At 37.5% G+C, this 16,484-nt stretch overlaps 1 protein-coding gene across 1 annotated transcript in view; it reads left to right on the forward strand.

The window, feature by feature from the left end:
• Positions 1-1,146: 1,146 nt before the first annotated feature.
• The window catches only part of HOMER1 (homer scaffold protein 1), a 64,600-nt gene continuing 49,262 nt past the window's right edge, over positions 1,147-16,484 (forward strand). The window contains exon 1 of the mRNA XM_015816427.1: positions 1,147-1,217. Within this exon, the coding sequence (XP_015671913.1) occupies positions 1,213-1,217 (5 nt within the window). The 5' untranslated portion in view covers positions 1,147-1,212. The remainder of the gene's footprint in view (positions 1,218-16,484) is intronic.

The following is a 16,484-nucleotide window of genomic DNA, read 5'->3' on the forward strand; positions in this document are numbered from 1 at the left end:
CTGAGCCGCCCGGCGCGCCTCGGCCCTGGACTGGGAAGCTCCGCGTCGGAGGTGCTGGAGAAGCAACCGCCCCCCCCTCCTCCTCCTCCCGCCGCTGCAGCCCGCGCTTTGGCCCCGCTGCTGCAGCGAGGGGCTAGAGGGGCGCTGCTGCTGTTGGCGCCAACGCCGCCGCTGCTGCCACTCCTCCTGCTTGGCTGCTGCTGAGCATGATTGATCTGCCGGACACGAGACGGAGGAAGAGGATGCCCCGCTGCAGAAGCGGGCGGGATTGAAGGGGACCTGCCCTGCCTTGCCGTGGGAAGGACCGCGGCTCTTTGGCCGCCTCCCGCGTTGTATCCACTGCCTTCCCGTTTCATCTTCTGCCCGCACCCGCTCCCGCCCTTAAAGAGGGGATGCGTGGCCCGTGCCCTGCCTCAGCTGCCGGTCTACCGGAGCCCGATGTCAGCGCCGGCAAGGGGGCTTCTGCCGGCTGCTGCTACTGCTTGGAAAAATGAAGCGACACCCCCCATGCTCTCGCTGCTGCTGCTGCTGCTGCTACCGACGGGGGTGTTAGAAGGAAGGGCGGCGCGGAGCGCTGCGCACACCGCAAGCCCCACGAGCCTGCTCTGTACCTGAGACGGACCGCGATCTGGGCGCTTGTGGTTCTCGGGCATTTCAATAAACTGCTTAGGCATCCGAGCTGCTGTGGATTTTTTTTTTTTTAATCCTCCTGCTAGAGGCGGGCGAGTGCCTCCCCTTCTCCCCGCAGGAGGAGGATTGGCTTGGTGCTGCCTCTGCTACTACCTCCTTCTTATCCGCCTCCTCCTGACAGGGAGCTGGAGCTCTCCCTGGCCCCCTTCGTGCAGGGGGCTCGGTGAAGAAGACGGTCTCTGGGAGGCTATCGGGGGGGGGGTCTCTTCATGTTGATGCCCTAGGTCGATTCTCCTCCTCCCCCTCGAAAGGGTTGCGATTTTCCCCCCCCCCTCCCGCCCCCTCCCCCAAATCTCTTCTACATTCCCAAATGCCTGCAGACTTCTGTGTTTAAAATCCGGCCGAAGAAGGCACGTTAAGATCACCCTGGAAAGGCAGAAAATTGGCTGGAGGGACCTGCCAGGATTAATCCTGTAACTGGTCGGGGTGCGCTCGCAGCGTAGGAAACGGGGGGGGGGGGCGGAAATCTTTTTAAGAATTGATCTGCTAAGCAACGCGCCCGGCACGTCTTCATCGGTCATCATGGGGTAAGGATTTCATACTAAATCGTGGAGTTGTAACAGGAAAATCGAGTATTCGGTTTATGGGGTTTTTTTTAATCTTTAAGAGACAGAGCAAAGCATCGTCTGGGAGAGTGCTAGAATTAAAAACTCAACTTCTGAATGGCAGTTAGATAGCTTGCTTGGTCAGCAGCCCTGAGAATTGTCCATTCAACAATCTATTCAGATCTGAATGTAGGGAATCTAACATTTTCCTGGGTCTTTTTAGCCAGGAACCAGAAAACATGTCCCTCTGATTTTTGTCATGAAGGTAGGACACACTGTTGATTGGAGAGAGTGCTTGTTCTAGGTATACGGAGTCCAAAGAGGTGTCCCTATCTACAAGCTCTGAGATCCTCTGTTGGAAGCAAACTTAGAAGGCTGGTTCTTGGCCGCCATGGGGGTGGGGGGGTGATTTTCAAAACTGAAGGAAATTGTGAATTGAGTGAACAGCTTCTGCAGATTTCTTAACTATATCCCGAACTGTTATTGTCATTTTTGAAATCTCAAACCTCAGCTCTGAACTTCAAAATCTGCAGTCTTTATTTTTTGTTGCAACATTTTAAATAATGTGTTATTGTTTTAAAAATAGGGTTTTTTTCAAAAAGCATTGGGTAAGAAAGATGTTTTTCTTTCTGTATGAATATTATAGGTAATGATGAACTTTCTTTGTGTATTGTTACTCTTAAGTAGCAAAAGGCAATAAAAGATCTGTTACTGCATGACTCTTCTAGTCATTAATTTGTTCTCTTAGAGGAGTGCTTCTCAGAGCTGTTGAAGTGTAGAGAATCAGCAGGTTGAACTGCCTTGCTTACAAGTTCTTTTTTTGACAAATATAACTTACACTTTGTTTCTTGGATTTAGACTAGGGATAATAGATAGTATTTTGAAGACATGAACCTTCAGTTAGAGGTTCCAGAATTAATGGATTCTCTTCCTTTGTACTTAAAGAACTTGCATGCTACATCTACTAGAGCTGATTGTAGCTAATGACAACTATCGTATATGTCATTTGTAGGCTACTGAATAATTTACACATTGTTTATAATGTTTCACTAATTGTATTGGTTTGCAGGTTGCCCAGGATGAGATAGGCCTTATTAGAGAACTAAACACAAAGGAGATAAATGTGTTTCATCTGCTTCTTCTGGGATTCAAATTCTAATATGCTATTAGATACCCTCTTCTATCATAACCAGAAAAGGAATCCAAGTACTGTAGAAGAAGAAAAAAATACAAGAGGACAGCTCTAATTTTTCAACCATGAATAGAGGGAAGTGTAGGTGAAATACAGGATAGTCAAGGATCCAACAAAAACTGCTCAGAGAGTGGATGATAATTTGGTGTAGTGATTAAGGCAATAAGCTAGAAGTCAGGAGACTGTGAATTCTAGTTCCGCTTTAGGCATGAAAGGCAGCTGATGACTTGAGCCAGTCCATCTCTCTCAGCTCAACCCACTTCATAGGATTATTGTTGTGGGAAAAATAAGAGGAGGAAGGAGTATTATGTATGTTTGCCGCCTTGAGTTACTTATAAAGTAATAAAGGTGGGATAAAAATCTAATAAACAACTAGGGAGCTAGGACATAGAAATAAATATCAGAATTATCATGGGCAGCAGGGCTGGCATTTAAAACATCTAGTTCTACAGATCTTGGAGTTTTCATCGATAGTTCCATTTTTGGTGTAATACTATGGTGTTGCATTTATCCTACCTGTTTGCTACTTGTTTCAATTCCAAGCATATGAGCTTATGGTTATTGTGAAAATGAACATTATTACTAATTGCAAGATGTTTCATGGCTCAGTTAAATTATACTTTACAGAAATGTAGGACTCTCATTTTTGCATCAAATACAGAAGTTGAATGAAAATTATTTTTGGGCAATTGCTGCTTTCCCTCAGGTGATTTATCTCTTCATAATTTTAAATGTGCAAATTTTTCAATTTTGAGCTTGAAATTTCCAAAATTCTGTGTTCCAAACACGAAACTGCTGTAACTGTATTTCAAGGCCATGATGGGTCACTTAGAGCTTAACAACCATTTGTCTTGAGTTCAAAATACACCAATGTGGTCAGAACAATGCTATTTCACAACATTTGGGACTCAAATGATTCAAAATTACATATTTTGCATATTCCAAATATAAAAGTGTTTATGATATATACAGTGCTATCCAATATTTCCTATATAGTAAAAGCCCTACAGGTGATTATCTCAATGGTGGGAGTCTGATTTTAAACATTCCCTGGCATTCCATAGAAATCTATAACAATAAAGACATTGTTGGGCTGTGCTTAAATCTTGGCTATATCACTTCCCCAGTCATGTCTCAGCTAGATATCAAAGCTGAAAGAAAAGTATTGAAGAGGGACACAAAAATGAGAGTTTGGCAGATTCCCTGGACCATCCTTTTTGCTCTTAAATCCTTTCCCCCTTTATTGTACACCTATACTCTGCTTACACATGAGGAAGTAGCATCCTCACATACTTCCTGTCTGTTACTTACTTGGCAGATTTTCACAAGTTGAGGCCCAGGCTTTTAAAACATTAGATGTATCCTCAAGGACCTCTTCAAAAATGGTTATGGAATTGAAATTTTAACTGAAGTTTAAAATTGTTAAGTATATGGGAGTGTGTTTAATTCAGTGAACTTTAAATCAAGAGTTCATGCAGCATTTGTTCTGATATCAACCCCTTCTTTGTTTCAGCCCAACTGATCTTTTAAAGAGTGTTTCTCAATGTTAACTATATTAAGATGTGTGGACTTCCACTCCCAGAATACCGCAGTGAGCATTCTGGGTGTTTAACGCCATACATTTAAAAATGAATAAGAATAAAAAACACTGTTCTAGAGAGTGGTTCCTGACATATCTCTCAGAACTAATTATGACCCTTCTCTTCAAAAAAGTTGCCCATGATGTTAGAAATATACATTTAGAACCATAGAATTATAGGGCTGGAGGGGACCTTGGAGGTATTCTAGGGCAGGGTCCCCAACCCCTGGTCTCTGGACCAGTATCGGGCCACGGCATGCCAACAACCAGGCTGTGCAAACAAGCAAAGCCCCATCTGTAAGATGCAGGCAGCACACAAAACCATGCACTCTCCAGTCCGCGGAAAAACCTTTCTCCACGGAACCAGTCCCTGGTGTCCAAAAGGTTGGGGACCTCTGTTCTAGGGAACAGACCTTATATCATCCCGGACAAAATGTCCAATCTTTTCTTGAAAAGCTCCAGCGAGAGGGTACCCAAAAGCTGTTCCATTGGGTAATTGCTATCACTGTCAGGAAATTTCTCCTGAGTTCCAGGTAGTATCTCTCTTTAAAGAGCTTCCATGCATTGCTTCTTGTCCTGCCCTCAAGTGCTTTGGAGGATAAGTTAACCCTGTCATCTCTGTGACTGCCCTCAAGTACTGGAGGACAGCTATCATATCATCTCTAATCCTTTTCTTCATTAGGCTACATACTTATTTCCCTTAACTTTCATCTTATGATTTAGTCTCCATATTTCTTATCATGTTTGTTGCTCTTTTCTATTCTCTTTCTAGGAACTCAGCATCATTTTTGTATTGTGGTGATAAGAACTGGGCACAGTATTTCAAACATGGCCTCACTAGTGCAGTATAGAGTGGTACTATCACTTCCTGTGATCTTGATGCAATCTCTCAGTTGATGCAGCCTAGAACTGCATTGGCTTTTTTGGCAATTGCAGCACTCATACTTAAGTGATGGTTCACTAGGACACTTAGATCCTTCTCACAGTTATTAATGTTGAGCCAGGTACTGCTTATTCTATACATGTGCATTTAGTTTTTCCTGCCTAAGTGCAGGACCTTATTTTTCTCACCTCAGAACTGCATCTTATTTCTCTAGTCTGTCAAGATCCTTCTGAATCTTGAATTTTTTTTCCAAAGTGTTAGCAATTCCCCCCAGCTTGGTGCAGTCTACAAATTTGATGAGCTCCCCTTCTATCCCCTCATCTAGATCATTTATGAAAATGTTGAAGAGCGCTGGACCCAAGATAGAACCTTGAGGTTCCCCATTGCATGCTTCTCTGCATGTATATGTAGTTCTGTGGAAGGCTACATATTGAGTAGGTTGGTCAGCCAATTGCAAAGCCATTTGGTGGTGGTACTGTCTATCCCGCATTGTTTCAATAGAATGTGATCTATTTTGTCAAATGCCTTACTGAAGCCCAAGTATACCATATCCAGAGTATTTCCTTGAACTACTGATTTTAATCACCTTGTTCATTTCTAGGTGCTCACAAATCCCCTGCTTGATGACCTTTTCAAGGATTTTTCCAAATATTGATGTCAAGCTGATTGGCTTATAGTTTCCTGGTTTCACTTTTTTCCTTTTTTTGAAAATTGGAACCATATCAACTCCTTTCCAGTCGTCTGGCACTTCCCCTGTGCTCCAGGAGTTCTGAAACATTTTGTTCAGTGGTTTTGAGATTACATCTGCCAACTCTTTCAGTATCCTGGGATATAAACCATCTGGTCCTGGCGATCTGAATTCATTTAAAACTGAAAGGAGTTTTCTTACTATCTTTTTGCCTATTTTGACCTGCTTTCCTGTTCTGTTTCCCACAGTGCTGTTTTTGATAGGTTGGACTATTTTTTCTTTTTGTGTGAAAATAGATGCAAAGAAGGAACTAAACAGTTCTGCTTTCTCCTGCTGGCCCATCATTGTCTTGCCATCGTCTTCCATTAATGGATCTATAAATGTCTTTGACTTTGTTATTATTCCCTATATATTGGAAGAATTGTTTTTGTTAGTTTTGGCATTTGTTGCAAGTCTTAGTTCATCCTGAACCTTAGCTTTTCTGACTCCATCCTTGGCAGATTCGAGCTATTTGCTGGTTTTCTGTTCTCGTTATGAAGCCTTCTTTCCATCTTTTATATTTGTCCTTTTTGGCCTTCAGTTTGTCATAGAGCTATTTATGCAACCATGCTCACTTTGTCTGGGTTCTCTTTTCTTTCTTTCTTTCACTGTGGTATTATGTTTGATTGGGCTTTAATATCTTGTTTTTCAGAGTTTCCCAAGCATCTTGAATGATTTGGTGAACTGTCCTAATTAAGGCAATGTTGAAAAAAAATCCTCCTGGATGTCATTTTTAAAAATATTCCCATTCACATTACATTAAGAACAGATTCAGTGCCATCTTAAAAACATAATATTTTATTGCAAATTTTAATGAGCTATCTTCTGTTCAACCAGATGACTGGTCTCAGATTTTTATCATAGCGCTTCATAAAATGCTCACATTTTAAATTATTTGATTAGCATACTACAAAATAATTTGTTGGCAAGCCATTTTACTGCTTTTACTGAAAAAGAAAATGGACAAGTTTAATCATCATGTTTTCTAGAGAACCCTTTATAGAGTCTTGGTTAAGTGTGCTAGATACACTTAACCTGTATAAATTAATTTGTTTTCTGCAACAAATTATGGTTTGAGTTTTGGTTGATTTTCTTTGTGTGTATGTGTGTCATCTGGCTGGATTCCCATCTGTCATTGGGTTGCTCTAATTTTGACTTAGGTACACATGATAGCCAGCTGCTTCTGATGTCACTTGTAGCTAAAGTTTCATGTTGTACAGGATAGATAGATCGAACATATTATCAAGCAGGCCAAAATATTTATGATGATCATTTCTTACAAACTAATAGTATGGTCTGATTGAAATAAGGTAGTTTGTAAATGGTTAGTTTTTAAAAATAATAATAAAATAAAATTGTGATTATTTGATGAATGTATACAGATGAAGTAAGAACTTCATGTGCTCCCTATTTATCTTCCTGCAGTAGCTCTTCTCCAATTACAACAGTTGGAAATGGCACACTATTAAACAAAAATATTTTACCATGAGCATCTGGAATCTTGCCTAGATGGTTCTATTTGCTATTAAAATTCTTTGGTGCATCTGTAACAGTTCTGTGTCACTATCATAACTAGTTTAGCCTCTTGCAATGCGATGACAAAAATATATACCTAATAGAATGGGGTTGTCTACATTTCTTTGTGGTAAAATTGTTTTCTTTCCTCCATTCATCAGTGAGAAGTTAATTGGTAAGATAAATGACAGTGAAATTATAGTTTATATATGGATTCCCAATCTTTATGTAATTTATGCAGAAATAAACCTCTTAAAAATATTTCTCCTGACATATGCATATCACATTAGCAGCAAAGAATATAACTAACTTTCTTGCATATATTTTCTGTAATCTGTACATTTATTTACTTTCAATACCATTTCAAAGTAAATAAATGTACAGATCATGTAGTAATTTTGTAATTTTATAGAAACTTGAAAAATAAAAACAATCATGCATAGAGAAGGTAGAAGATTTTCTTAAAGCAAATATGACCCCCTTCCTTTTGCAACATGTTTCATATTCTAAATAGGAGAGTACAGTTTGTTTCTATTTGTGCCTTTAAAATTCCATAAACATTCTTCCTCCAATTATACTGCAACATTTGACAATTTTGTTGGTGCAATTTTGGGTGTAACTTCAGACTTTTTTCAGGGTTTAGGGGGAGAGGTTAAAAATGATGGGTGGAATATCTTGTCACCCAGCAATCTCCTTTTCCCGTTCGTCCTTGAAAAACTCCCATAATGGGGTAAAATTAGCTACTACTACCATATTACTAGAAAGCCTTCTGCAGCCTTGCAGAGTTCCCAACCCATCAGAAGTCTTCTGACAAAGTCTTCATTTGTCAGAAGCTTCCTCTTTTTATTATTTTGTCTGTTAGTGCATATCTTTATGTTATCAGTTATCCAGCTGGCACTCCATGGATGCAGAACCTTTGCCAATAGTATTTTCTTTTACCTGGCTCTCACTTTCAAATTTATTTGCCCATCTCACATACATGACTCTGGACAACTTCCCACTTTCTGTGTTGGGTATGGTCTAACAAACAAACTTACTAGATGGGCAGAGGGGAGACAACCAGAGCCATGAGAGGGTTGAAAAGATTAGCAGTGGGAGGAACCTGAGTCTTTCTTGAAGCTGTAGCGCAGTGGTGGTGAACCTATGACGTGTGTCAAAGCTGACATGTCACAATATCTTGGATGACATACCAGTATTTACAGAGGTTGCAGAAGCCGAGTGGGAATGAGGTATGCTCTCATACAACCCCTGGAGTTTGTGAAAATTGTGCAAGGTAAGCACAATTACGCCTGTTAGTAGCAGGGGCCTATAGACAGAAAAAACACCAACTGAAGGTAAATGGTCCATGGCAGATCCTGAGGATCATTGTGCCCCTGGGATAATTGCGCCGTTCCCCAAAGCTTGTGCATCTTGGCAATGAACCAAGATGGCCTTTTTGAGTGGCAATGGTGGCCTTAGGGCTGAAATTAAAGCCCAGGCCTCTACTTCAGGCTTGGCCTCACTGCTGCCCCCTAACGCCACAGTTCAGGGTGGCCTAGAAGGAGGAGTTATAAAAATAATAGAGAGCAGAAAGTATAACCCAGGCATGTCAAACTTGTGACGTCACGTGACGTCGCACGACGTATCGGAGCTTTTTCGCCATTGCTGGCAATGGGGTGGGCGTGGCTCCGGTATGATGAAACCGGCCTACAGGCTGGCAGTTTGACACCCCTGGTATAACCCAACTTAAGGTGAAAGATATTTTCTTTTACAACAAAGTTAAAACAATGATTTTAAATCAGATTTCATTTGCTTCATATAGCAAGCATTTTGATTCAGAAATAATTGATCAACATCACTAAAATATAATGGTAATTTAGAGCCTTATTTTATTTTATTGTGCCTTTGAGTCAGGCTTGATTTCTGTTGACAGCCTGGACATGTCCCTATGGTTTTGATTTCAGATTTCAGAAGTGATTTGCCTTTGTCTTTCGACTAGGGCTAATAAAGAATACTAGCCAAAGTTACACAGCTGCCTTTGTGCCCAAGGCTGCACTAGAACTCACAATCTCCCTGTTTCTAGCCTGATGCCTTAACCACTACACTACACTGGTGCCTAGAGTCCTAGACTATATTTTAAATGTATAGTAAACTGCTTGGATTGATATCAAACTATGATGATGAATTGCTTATTATCCATTGTTGTGTCCAGTTACATTAGAAGAGTATTTCTCAATCTCAGCGTGCTGATTTGGGATTTTTGGAAGTTGAAGTACATACATTTTAAAGTTGCCAAGTTTGAAAAATAATGACCTATCTTATGCCTTCCTTTCCTGATATGATTGAATTCATTACTTAACTTAAAAGTCCAGATATTTAGCTTTTTCTGAAAGGAAAAGTTCTCCTGTACCTTAGTTACTTGGTCATTTTTTCCCCTCACCCTTATTTCTTGATATGCTTTTTTTTATATACAAAAGGACCAAAACCTTATAAAATCTTATGCATGTGACCTGTAATAAAGATCTATTTATTTGTCCATTTATCTTACCATTCTTAAAGGCTGCTAACTTCAATAAGACCTCTGGCAGTTCACAACATTTCTGTTGAAACAATAAGCCAGTGCATAAACCCAAAGTGAATGAAATCCATTAATATAAATCTTGCTCTGTTCTTAATTTAATAACCACTAGCATTTGGCTCTTTTCATACTGGCTATACATTGAGTTGGTATTTTCATGGAGTTTTTTTTTTTACCATGGTTTCTTTTTATTTCATTCCTGATTATTCTTCTAAAAATTTGCCCCAACTCTGTTTGAATTGTGACTATTCCCAGTAATCAGAGGTATCATCCATTAATATGACTAGCTTATTGCTGACACTTGGCTGGGTAGTTTATGACAAATGAAATAGGGCCAATTTAATAATTTCCTGCTTCCCTAAACTGGGGAGAAATGGTAGTTTATTTGCATCAGTTGCTGCTTGATTGCTAACTAATGATTGATTGCTAATTTTATGAAAAAACATCTTTTGATCTGTTTTTTCCTGGACCTTTAAAAATCTCCTGTGGCATGACTGTTAGAAAGTTGCTTTAAAATGGGTGGTTCAGCATCTGGAAGGAGCTTTTGGAATGACTTGATTTATCTACCCTATTAAAGAACTTCAAAAGTTGGTAAGAAGAAATCCTTTTGATAGAAGCTATATACCTAAAAATCACTATCCTTCTACCCTACTGTTATGATATTAAACTGGCAATATATAGACAAGTATGTGGAACAAAGTATGCTATGGCACCGTTTATCTCAGACTCTTTTGTTTGCCATTTACTAACTGCTGCTATGGTATTAAGGAGATGATGGACTGGAAAATATTCTACTTGGCAAGGTGGAATGAAGAGGAAGAAAGGGATTATAACAGGAAATATGGATTGGTGGGATCAAAGAGATTACTGGAACACTCTCGGAAGAATTATCAGTAATTTTTGATGGAACAAACCAAGGCAGCTAGCATTTGCCATGCAGTTGTCAAGTATCAAAATTAAATCTGTGACACCAAACAAACTGCCATAGTTAAAAGTTATTTCGATGGAAATTAAACTGGAAGAAAGAAGCAAAAATTCCTGTTACATTGGTGCCTTGTCTTAATCACATTTTAGAAGAAGTGCAGATTTCACTGTATTTTATTGCCCGTGTTTTCTCATCATGGGTAGAGTTTCTTTCTTACCAAATAAATTCCTAGTTTCAGTGTCTCCAAATGGTTAGTGTAGGAGCACCTGTTTTGTGTTACTACAGAAACTCACATACTGTAGAGCAGTATTTCTTAGCCTCAGCATCTTTAAGATGTGTGGAGTTCAGCTCCCAGAATTCCCCAGAAGTCCACACATCCTGAGGTTGCTGCAATTGAGAAATAATGACATAGAGTAAGATTGTCACACTGGTTTAATTCAGGGAGGCAAAGCATGTAATGGTATTACCATTGCTACCATGAAGTAATTTAGTTTGGATGTTTAGTAAATTTGACACTCTTCATTATATACTATTATAAGTGCCACGAAAGGCCATGTGCTGATAAAATATATCAGATAGATGTACCTATGCAGACAGAGAAAACAGGATAGTAAAAGAAAGGCTGTTGAAGCAAGGAGAGCATTTTAATTCAATCGTATCAAGACTTTATGGTACATCTTACCTGAAATAAGCATTTGCATGCATCAAGGCCACCAAGTGGAATGGCTTCTCATTTACTCAGTTTTGTTGTGCAACTCAGCCAAGATATCCAGTTGGCAATGGCAATTGCTGGACATTATTGCAGTATTAGTTGCCAGGTTCCATGACACTTCACTCCTGATTTAAAATGTATTAGTTCTATTAAGGGCTTCCTTCTGCCCATAATAAATATAGTACAATTATTAAATGCAGCGATGGTGTATTTAAAAGGAGAAAGTTACTGTCAGGCATCCTTAAATATACATCTACACTAATTCTAGCTAATTGTTTATATACGAGGGGATTCTCTTTATATGCATTCATTTATGTAAGACTCTACCTTGTACTCTCAAATAACAGAGGTTTTATTTTTTTCTTTATGGAGAGTTCATGAATGTTGAATTCCTGGAATTGCGAACAATTAGATAAATGAGTAGGGTATGTGTTACATTTAAATATTTGCAACTTAGAAATAAAATAAGAATACTTAGGTCAATATTATGATTGACTGCTTGCACTTGGACTGCTTAAACCTTTATGGGCAGTTCAGACAAGTATTTTTCTACCTGTTATTTTCCATTGCTATTTCTAGATTTCTTTTTCTTTCTGGGAAAAATAGATTTAAGAGAGAAGTATATCCCAAAGTTTGGGTTCTCTAATCTATGGAATTAAATCTTAATTTGATCTATTGTATAAGCTTCAAGATTGATCTAATGTATTGTTTACTATATTGTTTTACTACTACTTTATTATTACTAATGCTGCCACTATTGTTTATTAAGTTGATTTATACAGTACTGTATTAACCAAGTATGTTCAATTTGAAATTCTGTGAGGATCATTATCTAAATGAGAGCCTGTTTAGTCTAGTGATTGAAATAACAGACTAAAAACCAGGACACTATGATTTCTAATGGCCAATCACTCTGTCAGCCTAGTGGAGAAGTCAGTGACAAACTTCTGAAAATCTGGCTCAAAAACTGAGGGTCTAGATCAGGGGTAGTCAACCTTGGCTCTTTTAGGACTCGTGGACTTCAACTCCCAGAATTCCTGAGCCAGCACAGCTGGCTCAGTTGAAGTCCACGAGTCCTAAAAGAGCCAAGGTTGACTACCCCTGGTCTAGATAATTCAGGCAGTCACCAGGAAGCAACAGTGACTCAAAGACACAAAAATATAGGTATAATTATCTATACATTAGTTTATAATTTTTATATATTTTCTTATGTGCTTAACATTTTTCTTTCTTATACCAATTTCATTTATACACTTAAAAAAATAAAAATATTATTTTAAAGAGAATGAAGGAATAGCTGCCATATATCAGTTAGTAGTGCTAAGAGCCATTATCTGTTCATATACTACATTTTTCCTACAATTAGGGTGCATGGCTTATATGTGAATAAAGCAATTCAGTACTCCTACAGAAACTCCCACCATAGTTTTTGTACTTGGTAAATTAAATGTATTGAAAGATCTTAGTATCTAGCTGCTGGTTTCTTAACAAAAGTGTCAATCTTTGGGTTTTAGACCAAATGAATTAAAAGTAGGAAGTAAAGTTCTAGGACCTTTATTTTGACATAAAAAGACTGATCCTGAGCTCAAATGTTTTCAGTATCAGGAATTGACAAGAGTCTATGTTGTAGTTTCAACTTGCCTGTACTCTGCTGACACAGTATTAAGCAATCTTGCCAACATATCTAGAATACTTTGCCTTTGGGCAGACATCGACATAGACAACAATTCCTGATCACAGTGAGGACAAAATAATAGGGTATCATGATGTCACATTGGAAGTGCTGCTCTGTTATCCTTGCATCACATGATTGCATGCAACTATGCAAAGGAATGAATTTGCATGATGGCATGTTTTGTCACTTGTTTCCTCATCTACCCTGCAGATACTTATGTATACTGAGTTAATCTATTTGACTGCCTTTAGTCAAGAGTACAGTGGCTGTGGCACTGTTCCTCTATGGTCTGGATCAGGGATCTTCAAACTTGGCCCTTTTATGATTTGTAGACTTCAACTCCCAGAATTCCTCAGCCAGGCACACTGGCTGAGGAATTCTGGGAGTTAAAGTCCACAAGTCATAAAAGAGCCAAGTTTGAAGATCCCTGGTCTGGATAGAGCTCTGCTTTATTAGGAATACGATGGATCTGAGACTTTTATGCAGTTCAAGTATATCATTTACCACTTAGCCAGAGACTTCCTAGGCTTTTATCAAATAATTAATATTAAAGCTGTGCATTTTGCCTTTTGGCTCCAAATTATCCTGTACAATAAACTAAAAGTAGTTCTCAAGATGGGTGCACATATCCAGATAGGTTCTGAAATTTTCTTGGCTTGTAATCTATGAATAGGTTAATTTCAGTAATTTATTTAGCAGTCCTAAAGGAGTAGAAGAACAGAGATATATGGCTTTGTTAATAGTAACTATGAAATTCATCAGAGTAAAAGACTAGTGTAAAATTAGTTGAATGAAATCAAATGGCTTTCCCCATGACTTCAAATATAGTAACATCTTTTCCCTAACTTAGAATAAAATATTAGTCCAACAGTGTATCTTGCCCCATGTTTGAATCTGAAAGAAATTCATAATGGTACTAAAGATCTTTTAATTATAGACCAATTCTGAAGACATGGCATACTTGAATTAACTCCCTAGCTCAAAAGTTCACTTAGGATTATCATCTAGCCAGCAATTATCAAGAAGCTTTTGTGGATGAAATTCCCAATAAAAACCTGGAGGATTTTAGAACTCTGATATGATTAATACTGCTTTTCTGTCTTTCAGTAGGTCGTACTAGCATGTAAATATAAAAACATGATTTTTCCTAATTATAAGACTCTTAGTTTATAATAATGAACTTACAAAATCTTTTCCAAAATTCCATTGATATTCTTTGAAAGTGGAGTGAATTTTTCTTTCTTGGAGAAGAGATTTATAGTAATGCAGATTTAGTTTACCTATTGTAAATTTTAAAATGGACAAACTATTTTTAAGACCACCTAGTGTACATTTACTACAATCATGCTTAATTTTCAGAAAGAATTACAAGTTCATACATCATGTCAATCCATTATTTGGTGAAGAACACCATTAATAGGGTTCAGATACTGCACTAAATTAGTCATTCACAGAAGGGTCCAAAATCATTAACATTCTGAAATTATCTTGCTTCTTTTTAAAATTATTTCTTTTAAAAATATATATATTGTATTTTTTTTTTACAATAACAATATTTAGTACTTCGTGAACAGTGTGTTGTCTGGGTTCATATATTTAAAACCATCAATGATAAATTAATTTCTACAATTAATCAATATGTTGGTAATATATTTCTTGATCCTCTCTTCTTCCTGTAATATTCTCCTTTTGTCTACATTAAATAATTATAATTCTTAATATTTTCAGTATATACCAAGTTGAATATAAACATTTTTTAGTATTTATGCATATAATAATAACATCAACATATAACATGTTTTTTAATCAGCTTGTTTCCATTGTATTTATAAAAGTCATCTTATTAAATCATTATATGTCCTGTTTTCAAGATTCTTATTGAAGCTTAGTTTCCCCTCAGTATTTAGACCACTCATCATAATTTTCTCAAAATTCATTACCTTTAAATATCCAAACTTTTCATTTAAATAGACCCTCTCAATGTTTTAACATTTCATATATTCTAAAAATATTATACTACTTAAGGTATATCTTATTCCTCTTACTATAGGGCCCCTTTACAACTTTATCTATTCTTTTGGCCATATTCCAACAATATTTAATCTTATAATACACCATCTAATAATCTTTCTCTGGGGCCCCTTTATGTCCAAACTTTATATATATATTAACCGTATTCAAACAAGTGTTTAGTCATATAATATTCCATCTGATCGGTTGAATCACGTCTCTTCTCTCCAACTTTAATCTTCTTTTGCCAGGTCACTTTCCAAATCAGTAAGTTTGGCTTGCCACATTGTATTTTTGTAAGTGTTGTTGGGGACAAAAAAGACAAATCAAGTAAAGTATCAGGTTTTGTCTCCCACGTTTTAATGATTCTTCTGACAGTTCTTTAATCCATTTTATTAGTTGTTCTATTTTATCCTCAAATTTGTTTTGAAGTCCTGGAGGATAAAGCATCTTTTTTGTCTTCTTTATTATAGTGAGGTTTTGCAGATTTTTTTTGTATTAAATTGTAGTTTTCTTCATTTGTAGCTTTTTATTTAAGTCACTTTCATTTAATTTATGTTCTGTTATCTGATTTTTTTGTTCATTCTTTGTTGTCATTTTTTGAGTGTTATTTAATTGTAGGTTTAAGTTAGAGATATGTTCGTTTATATTGTCAATTTTTTTTTAATCTCCTCATAGTTTGAAACAATTATCATTTGAATCTGTCACAGTATTGTGTATATTTTCTCCTGGAATGTATTTGTTTTGTCTTGAGTCATTGTTCCTGCAGATCTTTGAAGCTCCAAACTTGGGCCTTCAGCAGAAGGTGTTGGGTATGGTTTTCTATCACTTTTAGATAGGTATATAATATCCATTTTATCTCTCCCCTCTAAGTAGTTTTTCATCAGTGTCATAATCTTTTTAATTAGCTTTATCAAGCCAACCCATCTTAAAATCCAAACAGCCAAATCTTACGTAGTTCTTATCTTTATAAAATGGTTTTATAATCCAATATGTTTCCAATTGTCAAGGTACCACTGAAAACAATATTTTGTGACAGTTCTTCTTTTCAGGAGTCTTGTAATTATCAACCAGTCAGGATTCAGTCCAAAGTATTTGACCATCTAAAAGTTTTCCAGTAATTTTCCTTTAGAAGATTAGCCAAAGGCCAAGATTTTTCTTTCTCTGCAAATAGTTCTTAGGTTTACGAATGCAGCTCAGTGTGTTTGTAATCCCAGTAGGTCAGCAGTTTCTAAACCAGTGTTTCTCAACCTTGACAATTTTAAGGCATGTGGACTTCAACTCCCAGAATTCCACAGCCAGCATTGCTGGCTGTGGAATTCTGGGAGTTGAAGTCCACATGCCTTAAAATTATCAAGGTTGAGAAACACTGTTCTAAACATATGTAGTTTCACTCAGTAGTAGATAGCTCAATGCTTTGTTAGCTTTCAAATTTATCCAAACTGTAGTATTTTATATTTTTATTCCCCATAAG

The sequence above is a fragment of the Protobothrops mucrosquamatus genome, unplaced genomic scaffold (assembly GCF_001527695.2).
Source record: "Protobothrops mucrosquamatus isolate PMUCROS unplaced genomic scaffold, P.Mucros_1.0 scaffold450, whole genome shotgun sequence".
Classification (NCBI taxonomy): Eukaryota; Metazoa; Chordata; class Lepidosauria; order Squamata; family Viperidae; genus Protobothrops; species Protobothrops mucrosquamatus.